This window comes from Ornithodoros turicata, chromosome 2 (genome assembly GCF_037126465.1).
Source record: "Ornithodoros turicata isolate Travis chromosome 2, ASM3712646v1, whole genome shotgun sequence".
Lineage (NCBI taxonomy): Eukaryota > Metazoa > Arthropoda > Arachnida > Ixodida > Argasidae > Ornithodoros > Ornithodoros turicata.
Genome location: NC_088202.1, coordinates 107,103,739 through 107,121,140, shown reverse-complemented (window position 1 = coordinate 107,121,140; position 17,402 = coordinate 107,103,739). Strand labels below are relative to the sequence as shown.

Sequence of the window (17,402 nt, the reverse complement as noted above, 5' to 3'; positions counted from 1 at the left end):
TTTTCTTGTCTTTGCTAAGCTTCCGAGAGCCCTAAATTATGACGCAGCCCCTCGTCTGTTTTTGGGAACCGTTGGTGATCGGTGACACGAAAACCGGTGTCTTTTCATAACCTCCGATCACCCCCACTTCCGCAGCAGATGTCATCACACGAAAGAGAACGAAGATCACTGATGTAAATTTCGAGTATCAGCTTCTTGTGAAGTGCAATTTCTCATTAATAATGAGTTGAAGGCAAGTGACGGCATGTTTGTTGCTCCTTTAACTATGCGGCGGTAACGAAAAAGTAACTCGTTACCTGTGAGTAACGAGAACTCGTTACTTTTGTATGTTGGTAACGAGTAACGTATTTAGTTACTTTTTTCTGAAGTAACGGGTAACGGTATTTAGTTCCTATTTTTTGGTAACGGGCACAAGACTGGCCAGGAGTAATGGTTTTGCAGAGCCCCGAACAGGTGAGTAGCAGACAGCATTTCTCTGTACCAATCAGCGAGCGCCCCCCCCCCCCCCCCCTACAACGTCAGCGGGAGGTCCCCGGCAGATCACTTGCTGGTTCCTCTCCCCACCACCGTTGCGCACGGTCGCTTTTTGCGGCGTACTTTAAACACAATTTCTGCTATAATTATGACTCTATGGTGTGAATTGCTTCTCATGGCGCATCTTACTGGTCTACTTAACAGTTTTATAGGAAGAAAACCGGGTGTTAAAAATGACTTCTGTGCTACTTTAAGCCTTTTCTCTGCTATCTTAAGGAAATTTGTGTATCCCTGTCCTCTGTTTTCTTTATGCAAGGGCAATGCGACTGTGTATGTGGCATTATGCAAGAATTATCTGGTGGCAGAAATGGGTGTCTTTTTCTCAGTTTATTAGCATGCGCTACGGTTTCTTGCAGTCACAGCTATTGAGACACAAAAGCGTGTAATGTTTCGCGGTCCTTTTCTTCTTTCACGGCTTTTATTCAGAATGTAGGTGAGGGGAAAAAGTCAGCATCCAGATAGAGCAGGAGAAAGCCACTCGGCAGAGGAGAGTTCATGAGAATGGAATTTGTTTGTTTTTTGTTATATGTTGTTGAGTGTCAGTATTCACTTTGCTTGATATGTTGATGGAGTAAGCTGTATGCAGTTATAAGTATTTGCGCAGAAATGCTGGTATGTGAGCGTGGAGGCTAAATTACAATATAGCACCTGTCCTTGTGCATTCCTGAGCTGATGACTGTGTGTGCGTGTTTTTTCCTGGTTTGTGACGTCATCATGGCATGTTGGGGCTTGTTTAGCAGTGCTGCAATTTTACCCGCCGCTATTATCTTGTTGTTATCTTGTGTTAGCCGCGTAGCGATGTGTGGTGACTCTGCGATTATTCTTGAAGGTCTTAAGCCTTTTCCCTGCTCGCTTAGAGGAATTTGTGTGCCCTTGTCCTGTGCTTTCTTTACGCAAGGGTGATGCGGCTGTGCATGTAGCATTATGCAAGAATTATCTGATAGCAGAAATGGGTGTCTTTTTCTTAGTTCATTAGCATATGCTTCAGTTTTTAAAGTCAAGCACAAGTGCGCGCAATTTTTGCTGCTCTTTCCTCAAATCACTGCTTTTGCGCAGAAGAAAGTCGCATGGTACAGCTGAGAAGTGGGTTTCTCTGCTTGTTTGTTAGATGTTGGTAGGAGCTCGGTATGTTGAAGAAGTACGCTGTTATAGGTATCCGTGCACAAACGCTTGCATGTGAGCGCAGGATAGGAATTCCTGAAGCACGGCACCCTCAGTGTAAATTAATTATTTTGGATGTGAGTCTGCTTCACTGCATGACAGGGCTGAAATGGGAAAAGAGAGAAAAAATTGGAGCTGGATTATTAGCGATCCAAGTAACAGGGCAATTATAGTTTCCATAGAAAGTAGAATTTTAATAGGCTCCTAAAATTATAGTTTTGTAGTAGTTTTTCTAAACTGCAATGCAATAATCAATAATATAGTATAGGAATGCAATCATGTTCCCGTAAAGGCGTTCTGTCTAGTCCTCCGTCGAGCGCGAATAGAACTTTGCCCCCAGGCTTTCGCGCCTTTTTGCTCGCAGTTTTAGACTCAGACAACGAATGTATGAGCATAGAAAGGGTCATGTATTACATAAGCCTGGTGATGATGTTGAGTGGACTCACTTATTATTTTAAAAGAACAGTGGTAGTTTACTGGTGATGTGATTCTAATGACCATGATGAGCCTTTGGGGTGAAAATCGTTAATATGCCCGGTGCCTTTTTGTTGAATTTTATTGTAAGAAAGAATATCATTAAGAGTAGGACAAAGGAAATACTCTTGCGATTCAATGAATAATAGGAGTCTTTGTGTTTGCCGCTGTGTTCTTCAGACAGGATGTGATGACGTCACGCAGTCTGTAGCAATGCATTGACCGTTACTGGAAAAAGTGTAGCAATAAAAAAATGGTGTGTATTGCCCTGGACGGATTTATGATGAGCACTGTTTTTGAATAAGAGGACTGCGTGTGCTTACAAATAGTTTGATGTTGGTTTTCTGCTTTGTTCAAGTGTTTCTTTTCGCTTTTTCCCCCTTGTTGTCTGACAAACATGTGCTGACATGTCCAGACCTGCTCTGACATGCTTTCCTTCTACATGTAGTTTTTCTTTTTGAAAAGAAACATTCTTGACGATGTCGATAGTGCTGCCCTGAATGGAAATAGTGCTAGAACAATTCTTAATAATTTTGCGATTCATTTAGTTCAGAGAGTAACCGCGAGGGGGACAGGTGTGTGACTTAATTCATGAGGAACAAAACGTCATTATTCAGTTAGCTGCCTGGCTCTCGGATGGGATGGACATATCTTGCAGAAACATTATTTCGTTTTTTCCTGTACAGTAAGACTTTGGGAATAAAATGCGTAATTCCTACAATCTCCTCTCATGTATGGTGTTTTTCTGCAATAGTTCCCTATGCAATCATTAGTAGAATAAAGGAAATAATCTTCGGATAGTGATTCAATAAATAACAGGTCCCCTGTCTAGAGCGTACGCGTCCTTGAGCCACGCAGCTGCATGATGACGTCATACCGCGACGCTATTGTTTCAGGTGGACCTTGTCCACAGGAGCATTAGTGGAAAAAACAGTGCAGCCCTGAGACAATAGGATGACGTCACGACCAATGAGAACGGCCTACAGGGGGCGCAAGGATTCACTTCTCTCTTGGACACTGGCAGGTGTGGACACGTTAGTTATGCTCCTAGCAACTGCGTTGGCCGTCAGTGGAAGAGCGTAGCTTCGGTGGGGTTCTGTCTGCCTCTGATGGGGTGCGGATGTGTGGTTTGTCGCTGGTGAATGCCGTTCCACGATGCAGGTGGATTTTGTGACGAGCGGATCTACATTGAGGGAATGTAGTGTACGTGTCTGATGATGGTGAGTGTCTTCTCACTCTGTTCAAGTGTCTCTGTGTTTGTTTTCCTCTGTTGCCCAGCAGGTGTGCGATTTGTCCTGACGTGTCCTGACATGCCCCGACATGCATGCTTTCCTGCTTTCCTTTGTTGACGCTTTGTATTTTTTGTTTTTTGACAAGGAACATTCTTGTCTTGACGATGTCGATAGTGCTGCCCTGAATGGGAATAGTGCTAGAACAATTCTTAATAATTTTGTGATTAAATTAGTTCAGAAATCAACCGCAAGAGGGACAGATGCATGACTTTATAGAGGAGAAAAAGCATTACGACTCAGTTCCGTGCCTGGCTGTCGGATGGAGTAGACACATCGTTCTGTGCTCCTTGTTACCCGTACTCTGTGTTGATTTGTTGAGTGCCTAGTCTCCTTATTAGCCATTGATGGAGTTACGTGTTAGGATATTTTGTTCTTTTGCAAGTCTCATATAGTAAGACTTTGGAATTCCTACGATCAGTTTTCCTGCATGGTGCTCTTCTGCAATAGTTTCCTATGCAATCGTTATAGAAGAATAAAGGAAGTAAGCTTGGGATAGTGATTCAATAAATAATAGGTCCCCTGTCTAGCGTGTACGCGTCCTTGAGCCACGCAGGTGCATGATGATGTCATGCCATGGCTTCATTGCAGATTGACCTTGTCCAGTTGTGTCGGCCGTGTGAAAAAACAAACAAAAAAATGGTGTAGCCTTGGGACAATGGGATGACGTCACGACCAATGAGCAACGCAAGAAGAGGGCGCAGGAATGCTCTTCTCTCTTAGGCTCTCGCAGGTGGTCGCCGCAGAGGGCGCTCAGGGCGCGCGCGCATGCGTAGCGGTCGCGGCGCCCCAGTCACTTGCTCACTGGATCTCGCGGAGTACAGACGTGTCCTCGGTCGCTCCGCAGTCCCCGCGCGGCTCAGTTTGTGCCAGGCTGTCGGATGGAGCAGTCGCATCGGTCTACGCTCCTGTTGTGGTGAGCTGATTTGTTGTGTAACTAATGCTTTCACCAACTTTGTCCCCGCTTTGTTTGCGATTTTCCCCGCCATTTTCTATCTTCTTCTGCCTTGGGAATGAGAGTAGCGCTGGCGTGATTCTTAATAATTTTGTCGTGAGATTAGTTGAGAAAGTAACTGCTAGGGGGTGCAGCTGCGGGACTTTATAGAGGAGAAAAAACCATTACGAGTCAGTTCTCTGCCTGGCTGCCGGATGAAGCAGTCGCATTGTTCTGCGTTCCTGTTGTGGTGGGATGATTTCCCAAGCAGCACGCCAATATTGGTCCAATATTGGACCAATATGGGCTGCCAAGATTGCCAATATTGGCCCAATATGGGCTGCCAATATTGGACCAATATGGGGAGTGCAACCAGGCTCCATATTGGACCAATATGGGCTGCCCATATTGGCAAGCCCATTTTGCGCCAATATTGCCAATATTTCTGTGATAACACCTACGGGGAGCCCGTGTAATAATAAAGCATTATGCTGTATAATATTCACTACTTTTGTATGATTTTTGCTTTTTTATTTCTGCGGATCTAATTGATCCACGTTCACATCACTGCAAAAAAAAAAAACGAAAAAAAGGAAAGAAACACGGCATTGCCCAAACACACAAAAAAACGAAGAACAGGTGCTACGCCCGCGCTGAAGATCACAAGCAGTCCCACAGAACTGCCAATACCTAAGATCCCTCAGAGTGTATTGGCATCAAATGGAAGGCCGGCCACAGGGGCAGGCTTCCTGCAGCATCTCAAATAGACTCGAACAACATTCTGAATACCAACTCTCACCCAGCGACTAAGGCTGGTCAGAGATTGCTATACGTGTCCGTTTCGCCATGCAACAGTCCATGACACTGGAAAGCTGCAAGTGGGAGAACAACACGAGGATGTGGACATCTCATAGATTAACATGGAACTTGCCATTGTCCACCCTGAAGAGGATGTCAGAGGTCATCCAGCGACGGTGAAACTCAACTGCTCCAAGCACCGCACGCTCCCTGCAAAGAACTTTGCGAATACCGGCGTTAACTAGCCGAATCACCTCCTGCACACTGCGGCTCTCCTGCGCGTGCACTCGTCGACAGCGTGAAATCCACACTTGGTAGTTGATTTCGACCACCAAGAGCACAAAATGCCGCCTATCCCGCAGCGAGACAGGGAGGGGGTACAGACCACGAACTGTGCTCCACTCAACATCCGTCAGGCTATAGAGGCCTGCTACACGATGCCACAGGGCACCCGGCAACAAACATAAACTGAAAGCATGTTCTGCTGACTCCCTGTACTCGCAGAAGGGACAGCCGGGTGACGTTACACCAAAACGGGAAAAACGTTCACGCAGCGGCAAGATGTCATGCGCTAAGCGCCACTAAAGACTGGCCCGCCGGGCGTCCAACCAGCCAGCAGTGGTCGTACGCCACGCTATGTGGCGCTGAATAGGCGCCGAGTTCGGGGGTGGCCGATTAAGCGCAAGAAGTGCCATGTAAAGGCGCCGCACGGGCCATGATGTTACATCATCATCAGGGAAAGAAGCTCGCAGGCTGCGCATTGCCACAACGTATGCCTTCAGGTGGGGAGCCACGCACTCTGAGCGCGGGCGAGTGTGTGTCAGCTGAGAAAAAAAACGAATGTCGGGTCCTAACAGAAAAGTTAGTAGACCCTGAGCAGGATGCCGCTGCTCTAGGAGACCCTGAAAGATCGCGCGCAGACCTAAGGCAAGGCACTTCAATTTGAAATCGGGCACCAAAAGGCCGCCATCTACGCGAGGCCGATACATACGACCTCTCGATACCCATTCTACTGAACCGCCCCAGATAAACTGAAACGCCGCACGTGTAGCGGCTTGAAGAGTAGTCCGCGGAGGGATGGAGATATTGGCTAAATACCAATATTTACTCAGAAACCAAGACGCAGCAAGGCGCGCTCTGCAGGTAATGGGGAGTACAAGCTCTTTAAAGTCCCGGAGCACAGAAATACTACGCATATGGACACGTGCCCAGGTGCTGGGAGATATTCCTGAAGGCAGGAAATCATACGCAAGAACGCGCACGGCATTCTTCACAGGAATACCAAAGGGTGCGGAGCACGACGGGATGAGGTTGACGAAAAGTAGTGCGCTTTTATCTCTATTGATCTGTGCATTAGAAACCCTACCGTAGCTTTCAATTACCTGGAGAACATTCCCGATAGCCTCCTCGTCGGTCAGGATGAGAGACAGAAGCCTTCATTGGGATCGCAATATTCTGTGGACTAACAGTTTCCACACCCGCTCCGAGAATACAAAGCAGCGAAACACTTTCGTGGCGGTGGCGGACACACGCCAGAGCAATTTACACTGCTTGCAGCAACTTGAAATCACCTAACTTTACAGGATAGCCATCCCTTCTTATCAAACATTGTGTTTTTTACTTGACCTGCCGCAATTTCGTTACCATTACAGCACCCAGCGACATTTTAGCCCTATGAAACGTCCGTTCGGGCTGTCGCGCATGCGCATTAGTTGTAGGACGCGTGATTGCGCTCAAACAACTCGCTTGCTCACAGTCGGCTCGACCGATTGGCATTGGCATCGCGAAGGAAGATGGCGGCGACTTTCAAGACGTGGAATGTTGAGGTGTCGAACTCTAGCGAACTTTACGTTGCCAAGTACGTTGACTGTTTCGAACAATGTGTATCATCTGCGGGAAGTTGTTGAATGTAACGATGTAGTGAATAGGGTATTTCACACGCTTCAACGTTCAATCTTGCCGTGCTGCTTGGGCATTTGTGCAACACGGCTACGTACCCTGTTCAGTCAATATGGGGTGTACGCGTGCAATATGGGGCCCATATTCCCAAGATTTTCCCAATATTGGCTCAAAGTGGGCAATATGGGGCCCATATTGCCAGGATTTTCCCCATATTGGCTGAAACTGGGCAATATGGGGCCCATATTGCCCATTTTCAGCCAATATGGGGAAAATCTTGGCGAAACGGGTCCCATATTGGACCCGTATCGCCAATGACCAGCCAATATGGGTCCAATATTGTGTGCTGCTTGGGTTGTTATGTAACTAATTATATTTGTTGATTGCTATTGATGGTTAGCATACTCTTGCATTCCCAGCCTCTGTCTTATGAGTGTTTTTCTCCTCACATGTCCAAAGCTGTCCGAACCTGCCCAGACATGTCATGATGACGACACAGCTGATGTCACAGGATGTCCAGAACTTGTGGTCATAGCTGCGATGCTTTGCAACCTGCCTCTGTGCTCCGTCACCCGGCGATGGTCAGCTGCCGTTCAGTACCGCTTTCTTCAAGATGGGGTCGTTGATCTTCAACTAAACTCCTTCTCTCAGCTCTATCTCTATCTATTTTTTTCTTTTTATGGACACAGATTGCCGCCAACGCACAGCTGGCCTGAACACGAGTTAGACGCTCCCCAATTACTGTGATGACTCATTGGATGATGCTAATTAATGTGGGGGTCCCAATAGCTCTAATTGATTAATTAATCGTGTTTAAGGCTAGTTGTTCGTTGGCGGCAGTCTCTGTCCAGTCATTACTACTGTTATGGCTCCAGAATGGTGCCCACAATATTATGAAATAAAAAAATCATGGTCGATCCATTGGTGGATGCGACGTAAATGCGTTACCATTAAAACGTGAAAACCGTTTGGGAACTCCCCTTCTCAAACGCTATACAACCCTTCAACGACCCTTCTCAAACGCTACAAAACCCTTCACACGACCCTACACAACGCTAACGCAAGACAGCATCCCCGGGCATCAGCCCCTCTGGCTTCGTTCGATCCAGCTTGACCGCTCCGTCTCGCAGTCAGCCTTCTTTCGCCGCCGCCCCTCCACAAAGCTTTTCATAACCCATGACGCGTCCACGCCCGACACGTCTGAACCTGTCGACCACACAGCTGCACTGCCAGATTAGTGATGTGTCGTTCGTGAATGAACCCTTCAGACTGAACGAGTCATTCGGGTGAACTGAACGAACTAGTTCACCAACGAGGAAAACATTAGTTCAGCAGTTCAGTTCACTGGGCCGCGCACAAGCCCACAACACATACGCTTCTAACATCTGCGCCATCTATGGAGCGTTTTGTAAAGCTAACAAAGAGCCTACGCGCAAGAAGAGGGACGGCAGACTAGAGCCCTGCACGGGCCCGGGCCCCCGACCCGGCCCGCGGGCCGAGCCGTGCTTGTTATTGCCAGTGTGCTCCGGGCCTGGCCAAGCCCGGGCCGACAAAATACGCTAGCACCGCGGGCCGGGCCGGGCCCGGGCCGACAAATATGTTTCCGAGAGTCAGGCCCGGCCGGGTCACGCAGCTAATTCCACATACTGGAGATGCATTAGTTCATATCATCATGCGCTTGCGTCATTCCTGTGCGTATTTTGCAAAGACAAGCAAGGGATACTGCATTAGGCATATGATTCGACCCTCTAGAACATTCTGAAAGCCACTTTACATTGCTCCTCACTCCTCACGTATTTCACAATCACTTGGCAAAGCTTGGTGAGAGAGGTATGGACTGGGAGAAGGAGTTTGTCGACAGCATCCTCTATACCTCCGCAAAATCTTGACAGTGTAACGATAACGCCCATGCACGCGTACGTTCTGGATTTAATTTGGTCTGGTGCGGTTATGACGTTAAACCGCCATCACTTGTATGTTTGTCTCCTCTCCTCATAAATTTACTGATAAATTTGTTTGATAATCGCCAGAAACGCGTACGTCGCGGCTGGAAATACTATGCCGGGATCTACTCGCCGGGTCACCGGGCCAGGCCGGGCTCTATTTGCTTATATTCCGGGCCGGGCCGGGCTCTAGTCACTGGGTCACCGGACCGGGCCGGGCCGCATAAAAATATGAAGGTCCCGGTCGGGCCGGGCCATTTTTCGATGCGCACGGGCCGGGTCGGGCCCGGAAAAGTCCGCCCGTGCAGGGCTCTACGGCAGACCACCAGGAGCATACGCGTATTGGGCGGAACGCTGCGGCCTTGAGTGTACACGGCTGTGACACAACGCTCAAGTGAACTTTTGAACGTGTGACCTGTGTGAAGGAACTGGACTGGATGAACTAAACGACTCCGCGGGTCGTCCTGAACTGCCCGCTGGGCCTGCCGCTGCCCGTCGGAGCTCTTGCTCGTCTTATGCGCATGCGCGTAAGGGAAAGCGCTTGCGGGGAGGGGAGAGCAAGCGGCCTTGAACGCCGTGTGGAGTGAACTACTTTGAATGCTCAACAAGACTCACAGTCGTTCACAGAGGCGGAGAGTTCTCATTTTCCGGAGGGGGCAAGGGCGCTCTCTGGCGGGGGGGGGGGGGGGTATGTTTATTAAAACAAAAAAAGGAAAGGTAAGCCAAATGGATGTTGGCTTGTTATTCAAAAAAAAGTGAAAGGGGGAAGTCGAAAGAGGCAATGAAAATAAGAAAACAAAAAGAAGGAAAGAAAAGGAAAAGAAAAATGAACACAAAACTAAAGCTGAAAAATCACACACACTGGCGGGATCCTATGATGTATGCAGAACTGGTATAGAAATAAGAGGAAGGAAGAACAGAAAAAACAAAAGAAAAGAAAAAACAGAGAGAACGTAAACAGTGAACATGTGCACAACTGAAGGCATTATGCATTTGAAAACTGAGTGGAAAAAGGACAAAATGTATTGAATCCTCGGTGTTTGACCCGAAATGCGCGCAATATAATGAATATGGTCAATGAAATGGAGCAGCGGGAGTTGAACTCGCTCCCAACGAATATGCGTTCCGAAGATCCTACCGTTACACCACGCTGGCAGCTGCTGGTACCTTTTCGACTGCTTCGTTTCATTGATCTGATTGCTTTGCGCGAAATTCAGGCTATGTGTTGTGTCATCCTCTGTGTTTCTTCGCCTCACCTTCTACTGTGATAATGAGTATGGTAGGCGGATACATATTTTACAAATTGCAAGATGCATTTTTGGGTTGGTGCCTCTTCGCTGTTTTGACCCGGGCGCGCCGAGCGCCAAAGGTTGGTGTCAGCCTCTTAACGGGACTTCCCGGGGGAGGCGGCGCCCTCCCTAGTTCATGTTCCGGGGGGGGGGGGGGCAAGGGCCCCCGCGCTCCCCCGCAGTCGGCGCCTATGGTCGTTCAGAACTGTTTCCGCTGAGACCATTCTGAACTGCTTCTCGCAGTTGTGAACTGCTCGCGCCATTCTGTTCTGACTTCTGGGCTGCTCGTGCGCCGGGGGCCAGGCACGCTATTTTCGCGGCAATACCACTGCAAGCTTCACAATTTTTCCCCACAACGCTACATGTTGTATTTTTTTATTTCAGCTAACTCATGCATTGTCAAGCTAGCACGTGCGTCACTGTTTAGTGTGATATCTGAAGTGCAATTTGGTTTGACAGACTGTAGGTATCAGTTAGCTCGCATGTAGCCACTGCGAAACAACATGAATGAATTGAGTTCAAACTGCAGTTACTCTGTCACACTTCTATGTTCTCAAGCTCGCAGTATGCGGACATATGTGATCAGAAAAACGTGATCGTAACAATGAACGACGACGGCATCTTGCATTACTCTTGATGTGTGCATTACTCTTCTCGTTAAAAAACTACCGCCCACGTGACAACCGACGTCAAAATGACGTTTCCTATGTTGATGTGCTCGAGCCTTTGGAAAACCACATTGCAAGATCATTTTATTGTATCTTTCTTGGACGAGAAACTTTCTGGCCTTGTGACGTCTCTATATCGCGTGACAGTGTGAAACCGCGAACAGGTGAACGAATGAATTATTCTTTTAAACACTTCAGTGGCATGAACTGAATGATTTAGTTCACCAAAGTGAACTGACTTGCCCATCACTAGCCGGTTGCCCGCGCTACAGTGACCTAAAATTATTCTAGGTCACTGTACCCGCGCCGCGTCGCGCTCTCCACGCGCCCTCTCCTTTCCTTTTTCCCTCTGCACTCACCGCGCCGCGGCTACAGACAGACCACGCCGCGATTATTGCGTACCGAGGACTCTAATGCTTACGCATTAATAAATCAACGTTACAGGCTTGGTGAAGGCTAGTTTGAGGGCGCTTGTCTAATTTCCTCTGCGCTTTTCTTAGCTTGTAAACCATATATGTGTGAGCTGTACTCTGACACGCCAGACATAAACACGGCAAGTGCGTGTGTTTGCCCTCATTGACACGTTGGTCATAACTTGCAAGGGGATACCACGGGCCAGGGTACGCTTCCCCGACAGGGTGGTCTGTACGTGCCTAAAGCAACATATTGTAACTCACGTAAACCAATGCTCCGATTTCGTTTACTGTACATAGTGTGAAATAAAGGAGTCTGTTCTCGAAGCTCGAAGTGTGAAGACGTGTTGTCTCGACTCTGCGTTCCTCGGCCAGAGCGGGCCCTGGGCATAAGTGCCCTACGACGACAACGAAGCTTCGTATTTCTTTTTATACGCACGAGTTACGCGTACGACGGTTGCGAAGCTTACACTTTATTCAGAAGTGGGATTCTACAAGCTCATCCCTGTCGCCACAAGTGGGACAACGAAGACGGTTCACCGAAGATGCCACCGAAGTTACGAAGTGACGGTGTAGGTACTACAAGCACCACCGATGATGCGAATTCGAAGGCGGGCGATGACAACGACTCAGAAACTTCAAATGCGACGGCCGGGCAGTATGTCCAGCAACTTCTGGAATTTATAAAGGAGCAAGAGGCGGAACGTAACCGCATGATGAGGGAATTAATGGACACCAAAGCCAAGACGAACGAAAGTCCCATTCCACGCACTTTACTACCGGACCGTTCGAAAGAGGTACAAGTTTTCAATGGGGAAGGAGACGAGCGCCATGCAGAAGAGTGGCTGGATACCTTCAACGAACTCTCACTTCACTGCAAGTGGAACGACGACGCCAAGCTGACGCTGGTTCAAGCCAAGCTTGTGGGACCTGCCTCGCAGTGGTACCGCACCAAGGTGAAGGACTGTCCAACATGGGAACTTTTTGAGTTGAACTTTAGAAAAATGTTCGCGCCGACGAGCGACCCAGTGAACAAGTTCGATGAGATGAGACGTCGCGTTCAGGGTAAGGACGAGTCTATTTTGGCATATTTCATGGATAAAATGCATTTGTGTAAACGTTGCGGATTGTCAGATATTCAGAGCAAAGAACAGATCTTGTTAGGTGTGATTGATAGGACAACTTATCAGATGTTAATGCCAAAGCAGTATGCATGTCTCGAGGATTTGTTGCGTGATTTACGACGCAGTGACGGGCTTGAGAGAGAACGCCGAGATCATTTTGGGGGATCAAAGCAAGCATCAACATCAGACTCTAAGACAGCAAAAGCTACTACTAGCCAGCAGAAGCCTGCTCATCAAAAGGGAGGAATGTGGGCTCCTGCAAGAGACAAACAGGGACGTGTCAAATGTTTTAACTGTAATGAATACGCGAATCATCTAGCAGCAGACTGTCCCAAGGAGAAAAGAACAAAATTCTGCACAAAATGCATGCAATCGGGCCATGGCAAGCGAGACTGCAAGTCTAAGCCTCAAGATGCGCACCCGAGGCGTCAGGACACGTTGTGTGTAGGAGATATTGGCAAATATACGAAGAATGTTCGCATAAACGGAAGCGTAGACGCTACATCTTTCATAGATCAAGGCAGCGCTGTGACCATAATGACGGCGTCAACAGCAGTAAGATCGGGCTGTGTGGTTCATCCCGCCACTGAGGACGATGCACTATACGGATTGGGCCAGAAGAAGACAGTGCCATTAGGCAAGACACGAGCGACACTCGAAATCGATGGCATAAGTGCCGATGTCGAGATTTACGTGGTCTCCGATGACGTAATTTGTCACGATGTATTGGTTGGGCGTACATTCCTGGACCTGGATAACGTTGTTATGATAAAAGCCAAAGATCAGATGCGGCTCATTGATAGCTCAAAAGAAGGACCGTTTAAGAACTTCACCCTAGATGACGGCGAGTTTAAATGCACGCTTAGAAGCACTGAAACGGTAACGGTACCTCCCAAGACTGTACAGTTCGTTAACGTTCAGTCTGGCGACACTGACGAAACCAACTTAATTATGTTCCCGCACTACGGCGACGGACTGAGTTGCTTGCTCGAAGTACGCAAAGGACACACCATGGTTCCTGTAATCAACGACTCTCACGAACCCCTGATTATTAAGAAAGACTTTTCCTTTGGACGAGCAGAACCAGTTGAAATATGTGCTCAAGGGGAGACTATACCGACGGATGATGATAGGCTAATGCAACAGTCGACCCCTAAGGAGAGCACTTGCGATGTGCTATCGGTAGGCAACGTAAACGCAGCACAGCCAATAACCCAAGAGAATGTTAAGGTGGGATCTAACGTTACGCAGTCACAGAAACAAGAACTCGTGAATATGCTGAATGAATACAGAAGATGTTTCGCCATGAATCTAAATGAACTAGGAAAGACTGACGTCACGTCTATGACCATTGAAGAGGTCGAGGGTTCGAAACCACCTTACAGCCGACCATATCGTGCCACCCACGACGAAAGAGAACAGTTGCGCCGCATAGTGGACGAGTTAAAAGCAGCGGGGATTGTTAGAGATTCCACCTCTCCCTACGCGAGTCCCTGCCTTCTGGTGAAAAAGAAAAACGGCGAATTCAGGAAAGTGGTGGACTACAGGCGGCTGAACCAACAGACGACGAAGGATAGGTTTCCATTACCAATAATCGACGACCAGTTGGACCGACTAAGTGGCAGCGAGTATTTCACGACACTCGATTTGGCAAGCGGCTACATGCAAGTGCCCATAGAGGAGGAGTCCGTCCCTAAAACGGCATTCATTACGCCAGATGGGCACTATGAGTACCTCTATATGAGCTTCGGTCTGTGTAATGCACCAAGCGTATTCCAGAGGCTAATTAACAAGGCACTAGGACCTCTAAGATTTCAAACCGCTGTGTGTTACCTCGACGACATACTCGTTCCGAGCAAAACATGTGAAGAGGGAATGTCAGCACTTAGAAGAGTTCTGGAAGCTCTGAAAAAGGCAAACTTGACGTTAAAGCTGCAGAAATGTGACTTTTTAATGGAGGAGGTCAGCTTCTTAGGATTTCGAATAACGAAGAATGGCATACAACCAGGAGAAATAAAACTAGAAGCTATACGCCAGTATCCACGGCCGAAAAATGTCCACGAAGTACGACGGTTCCTTGGACTAATCAGCTACTTTCGAAGATTCATCCCTCAACACGCTCTCAAAGCGGCACCCCTCACAGAGCTCACAAAGAAAAATGCGCCCTTCATTTGGGGAGAAAGACAAGAGAAGGCATTTGAAACGCTCAAGGAAGAACTGACGAGTGCACCAATACTTGCTCTATATGACCGCAACGCGGAAACTGAGCTACACACCGATGCTTGTAGAGATGGACTAGCAGCTATACTGCTGCAACCAGGGAGCGACGGGCGTATGCATTTAGTTTACTGCGTCAGTCGCAGAACAAGTGAACCTGAAAGGAACTATCATTCCACCAGGTTGGAATTGATGGCAGTCGTTTGGGCAGTGGAGAAGTTGCGCACTTTTCTGGTGGGCATTCATTTTACTATCTTTACCGACTGTCGAGCCATTGTATATATGAACGCAGCCAAGACAAAGGTTCCGCAGATTGCGAGATGGATGGAGTGTATACAGGAATATGACTTCTCGATCTACCACAGAGAGGGTTCGAAGATGAGCCACGTAGACGCTCTAAGTCGCGCACCAGTTTCACCACCCGAAGAGAAAAGCATTGAAGAGAGGTTTGACGTGTGGTACACCACCAGTGAGGAAGAACGGGTCCTTGCCATCCAAATGGGTGACGATGAACTACGCCACATAATTGAGATTTTGAAGAAGAAGCCAGAAGAGCGAAGTAAGCGAGAAAAGGGTGAAGTGAAAGGGTTTGCGCTGAAAAACGGTTTGCTGTACAGGACTGAGGAAACTTCAGCAGGCAGGAAATGGTTGTTTGTTATTCCCAAAAGCAACCGCAAGGCAATGGCAGTAAAGCATCACGACCTGATGGGACACAGTCACGTGGACGAAACCGTGAACAAGATGCAACGACGGTATTGGTTCCCCGGAATGAGAAAATATGTTAAGAGGCACATCTCACAATGCTTAGAGTGCCTCTTTCACAAGACTCCAGCAGGAAAGAAACCAGGAATGCTCCACCCTATCCCTCCAGCTGAGAGACCATTCGAGGTGATCCACCTTGATCACTTGGGGCCATTCCCACCGAGCTCAAGCCGTAACCAAGAGATCCTCGTATTAGTGGATAGCTTCTCAAAATATGTGCGACTTTTTGCAGTCCGCAATACTTCTGCGAGTGCGGCACTTAAGTGTTTGGATAAGTACATTAACGAGTACGACGTGCCAAAGTGCATCGTTACTGATAGGGGCACTGCCTTTACATCCGCACAGTTCGAGGCATACTGCATGGAGAAAGGGATCACTCACACAAAGATATCTACGCAACGACCGCAAGGAAACGGTCAGGTTGAGAGGGTAAACCGGACACTAATTCCTCGCATTGCTATGTCAATTGAGCGTCCTGATCATAAAGACTGGGACAAAAACCTCGAACAAATTCAAAGAAACTTAAATAACAGTCGCAGCAAGACAACAGGAAAGACACCATTCGAGATGTTATATGGCTTTCATGCGAGACACAGCGACAGTTGCATGCGACCACTCGATGTCGACGAAGAACCGGGAGAAAGCGTTGAGAAAGTACGGCAACAAGGCCGGGAATCAATCGAAGCGCAGCAACAACAACAAGCACGACGTTATAATTTGCGAAGAACTGCGCCCCCACAGTACGCCGTGGGAGATATCGTTGTTGTTCGCCGACTCCCAATTCATACTGGGCAACCTACGAAAACTCAGACGAAATACCGAGGTCCCATGGTGATCGACGAGGTCTTACCGAGTGACACGTATCGCATAACACACTTGAATCAAGCATCAAAACGTATCTACCGCACTACAGCGCACGCTGACCAACTAAAGCTATGGCATACTACCCGGGAAACGAATGAAGTAGACGATGGTGACAGCGACGACAGTATTGATACTGAATGAAATGCACGACAGTTTCATGGTCACCAGAGTTGTTTCCTTTATGAGTTATCATTAACCCTTATATTTTTTTGAAGTCACATATGCGACCCGACACGTGGGTTAAGTTTGAGTTTGAATGTTACAGTGTCACATGTTGTTCAATGCGTTGCACTGCTACTTATTATTCACAACAGTATTATTAACCATTGTGTAAGAAAGCTGATGACGATGTATTTACGATGCTTCGTATAGCGTTACGGGCACGACTTGCGTTATGTACCACGAGCTACACTTTTATGTAAACCATTTACCAATGTTTCTCTGTCAGGATGTGTTTCCATGTTGTTTCCATTTTTATTTTGTTGCAATGTCATACTCCTGACCAGCGCATGCATGAAGTTGTTTTATTGTGTTTCGAGGGCGAAACATTATTTAGGATGGCCGAATGTGAGCTGTACTCTGACACGCCAGACATAAACACGGCAAGTGCGTGTGTTTGCCCTCATTGACACGTTGGTCATAACTTGCAAGGGGATACCACGGGCCAGGGTACGCTTCCCCGACAGGGTGGTCTGTACGTGCCTAAAGCAACATATTGTAACTCACGTAAACCAATGCTCCGATTTCGTTTACTGTACATAGTGTGAAATAAAGGAGTCTGTTCTCGAAGCTCGAAGTGTGAAGACGTGTTGTCTCGACTCTGCGTTCCTCGGCCAGAGCGGGCCCTGGGCATAAGTGCCCTACGACGACAACGAAGCTTCGTATTTCTTTTTATACGCACGAGTTACGCGTACGACGGTTGCGAAGCTTACATATGCTACTAATTTACAGATAAAACGGCGAGAACGCCGGCAAGTTCATGGATCTAAGTGTGGATATTACAAACTCGTTTAAGCATGGTTCACGCTGCTGC

General features: G+C 47.8%; 1 protein-coding gene across 1 annotated transcript; it reads left to right on the top strand.

Annotated features, from left to right (window-relative positions):
• The first annotated feature begins 11,947 nt into the window (after positions 1-11,947).
• LOC135384937 (uncharacterized) lies at positions 11,948-14,936 on the top strand. Its single transcript, XM_064614118.1, has 2 exons — positions 11,948-14,858; positions 14,926-14,936. Exons 1-2 carry the CDS (start codon positions 11,948-11,950, stop codon positions 14,934-14,936), a joined length of 2,922 nt encoding a protein of 973 aa, XP_064470188.1.
• Positions 14,937-17,402: the final 2,466 nt, after the last annotated feature.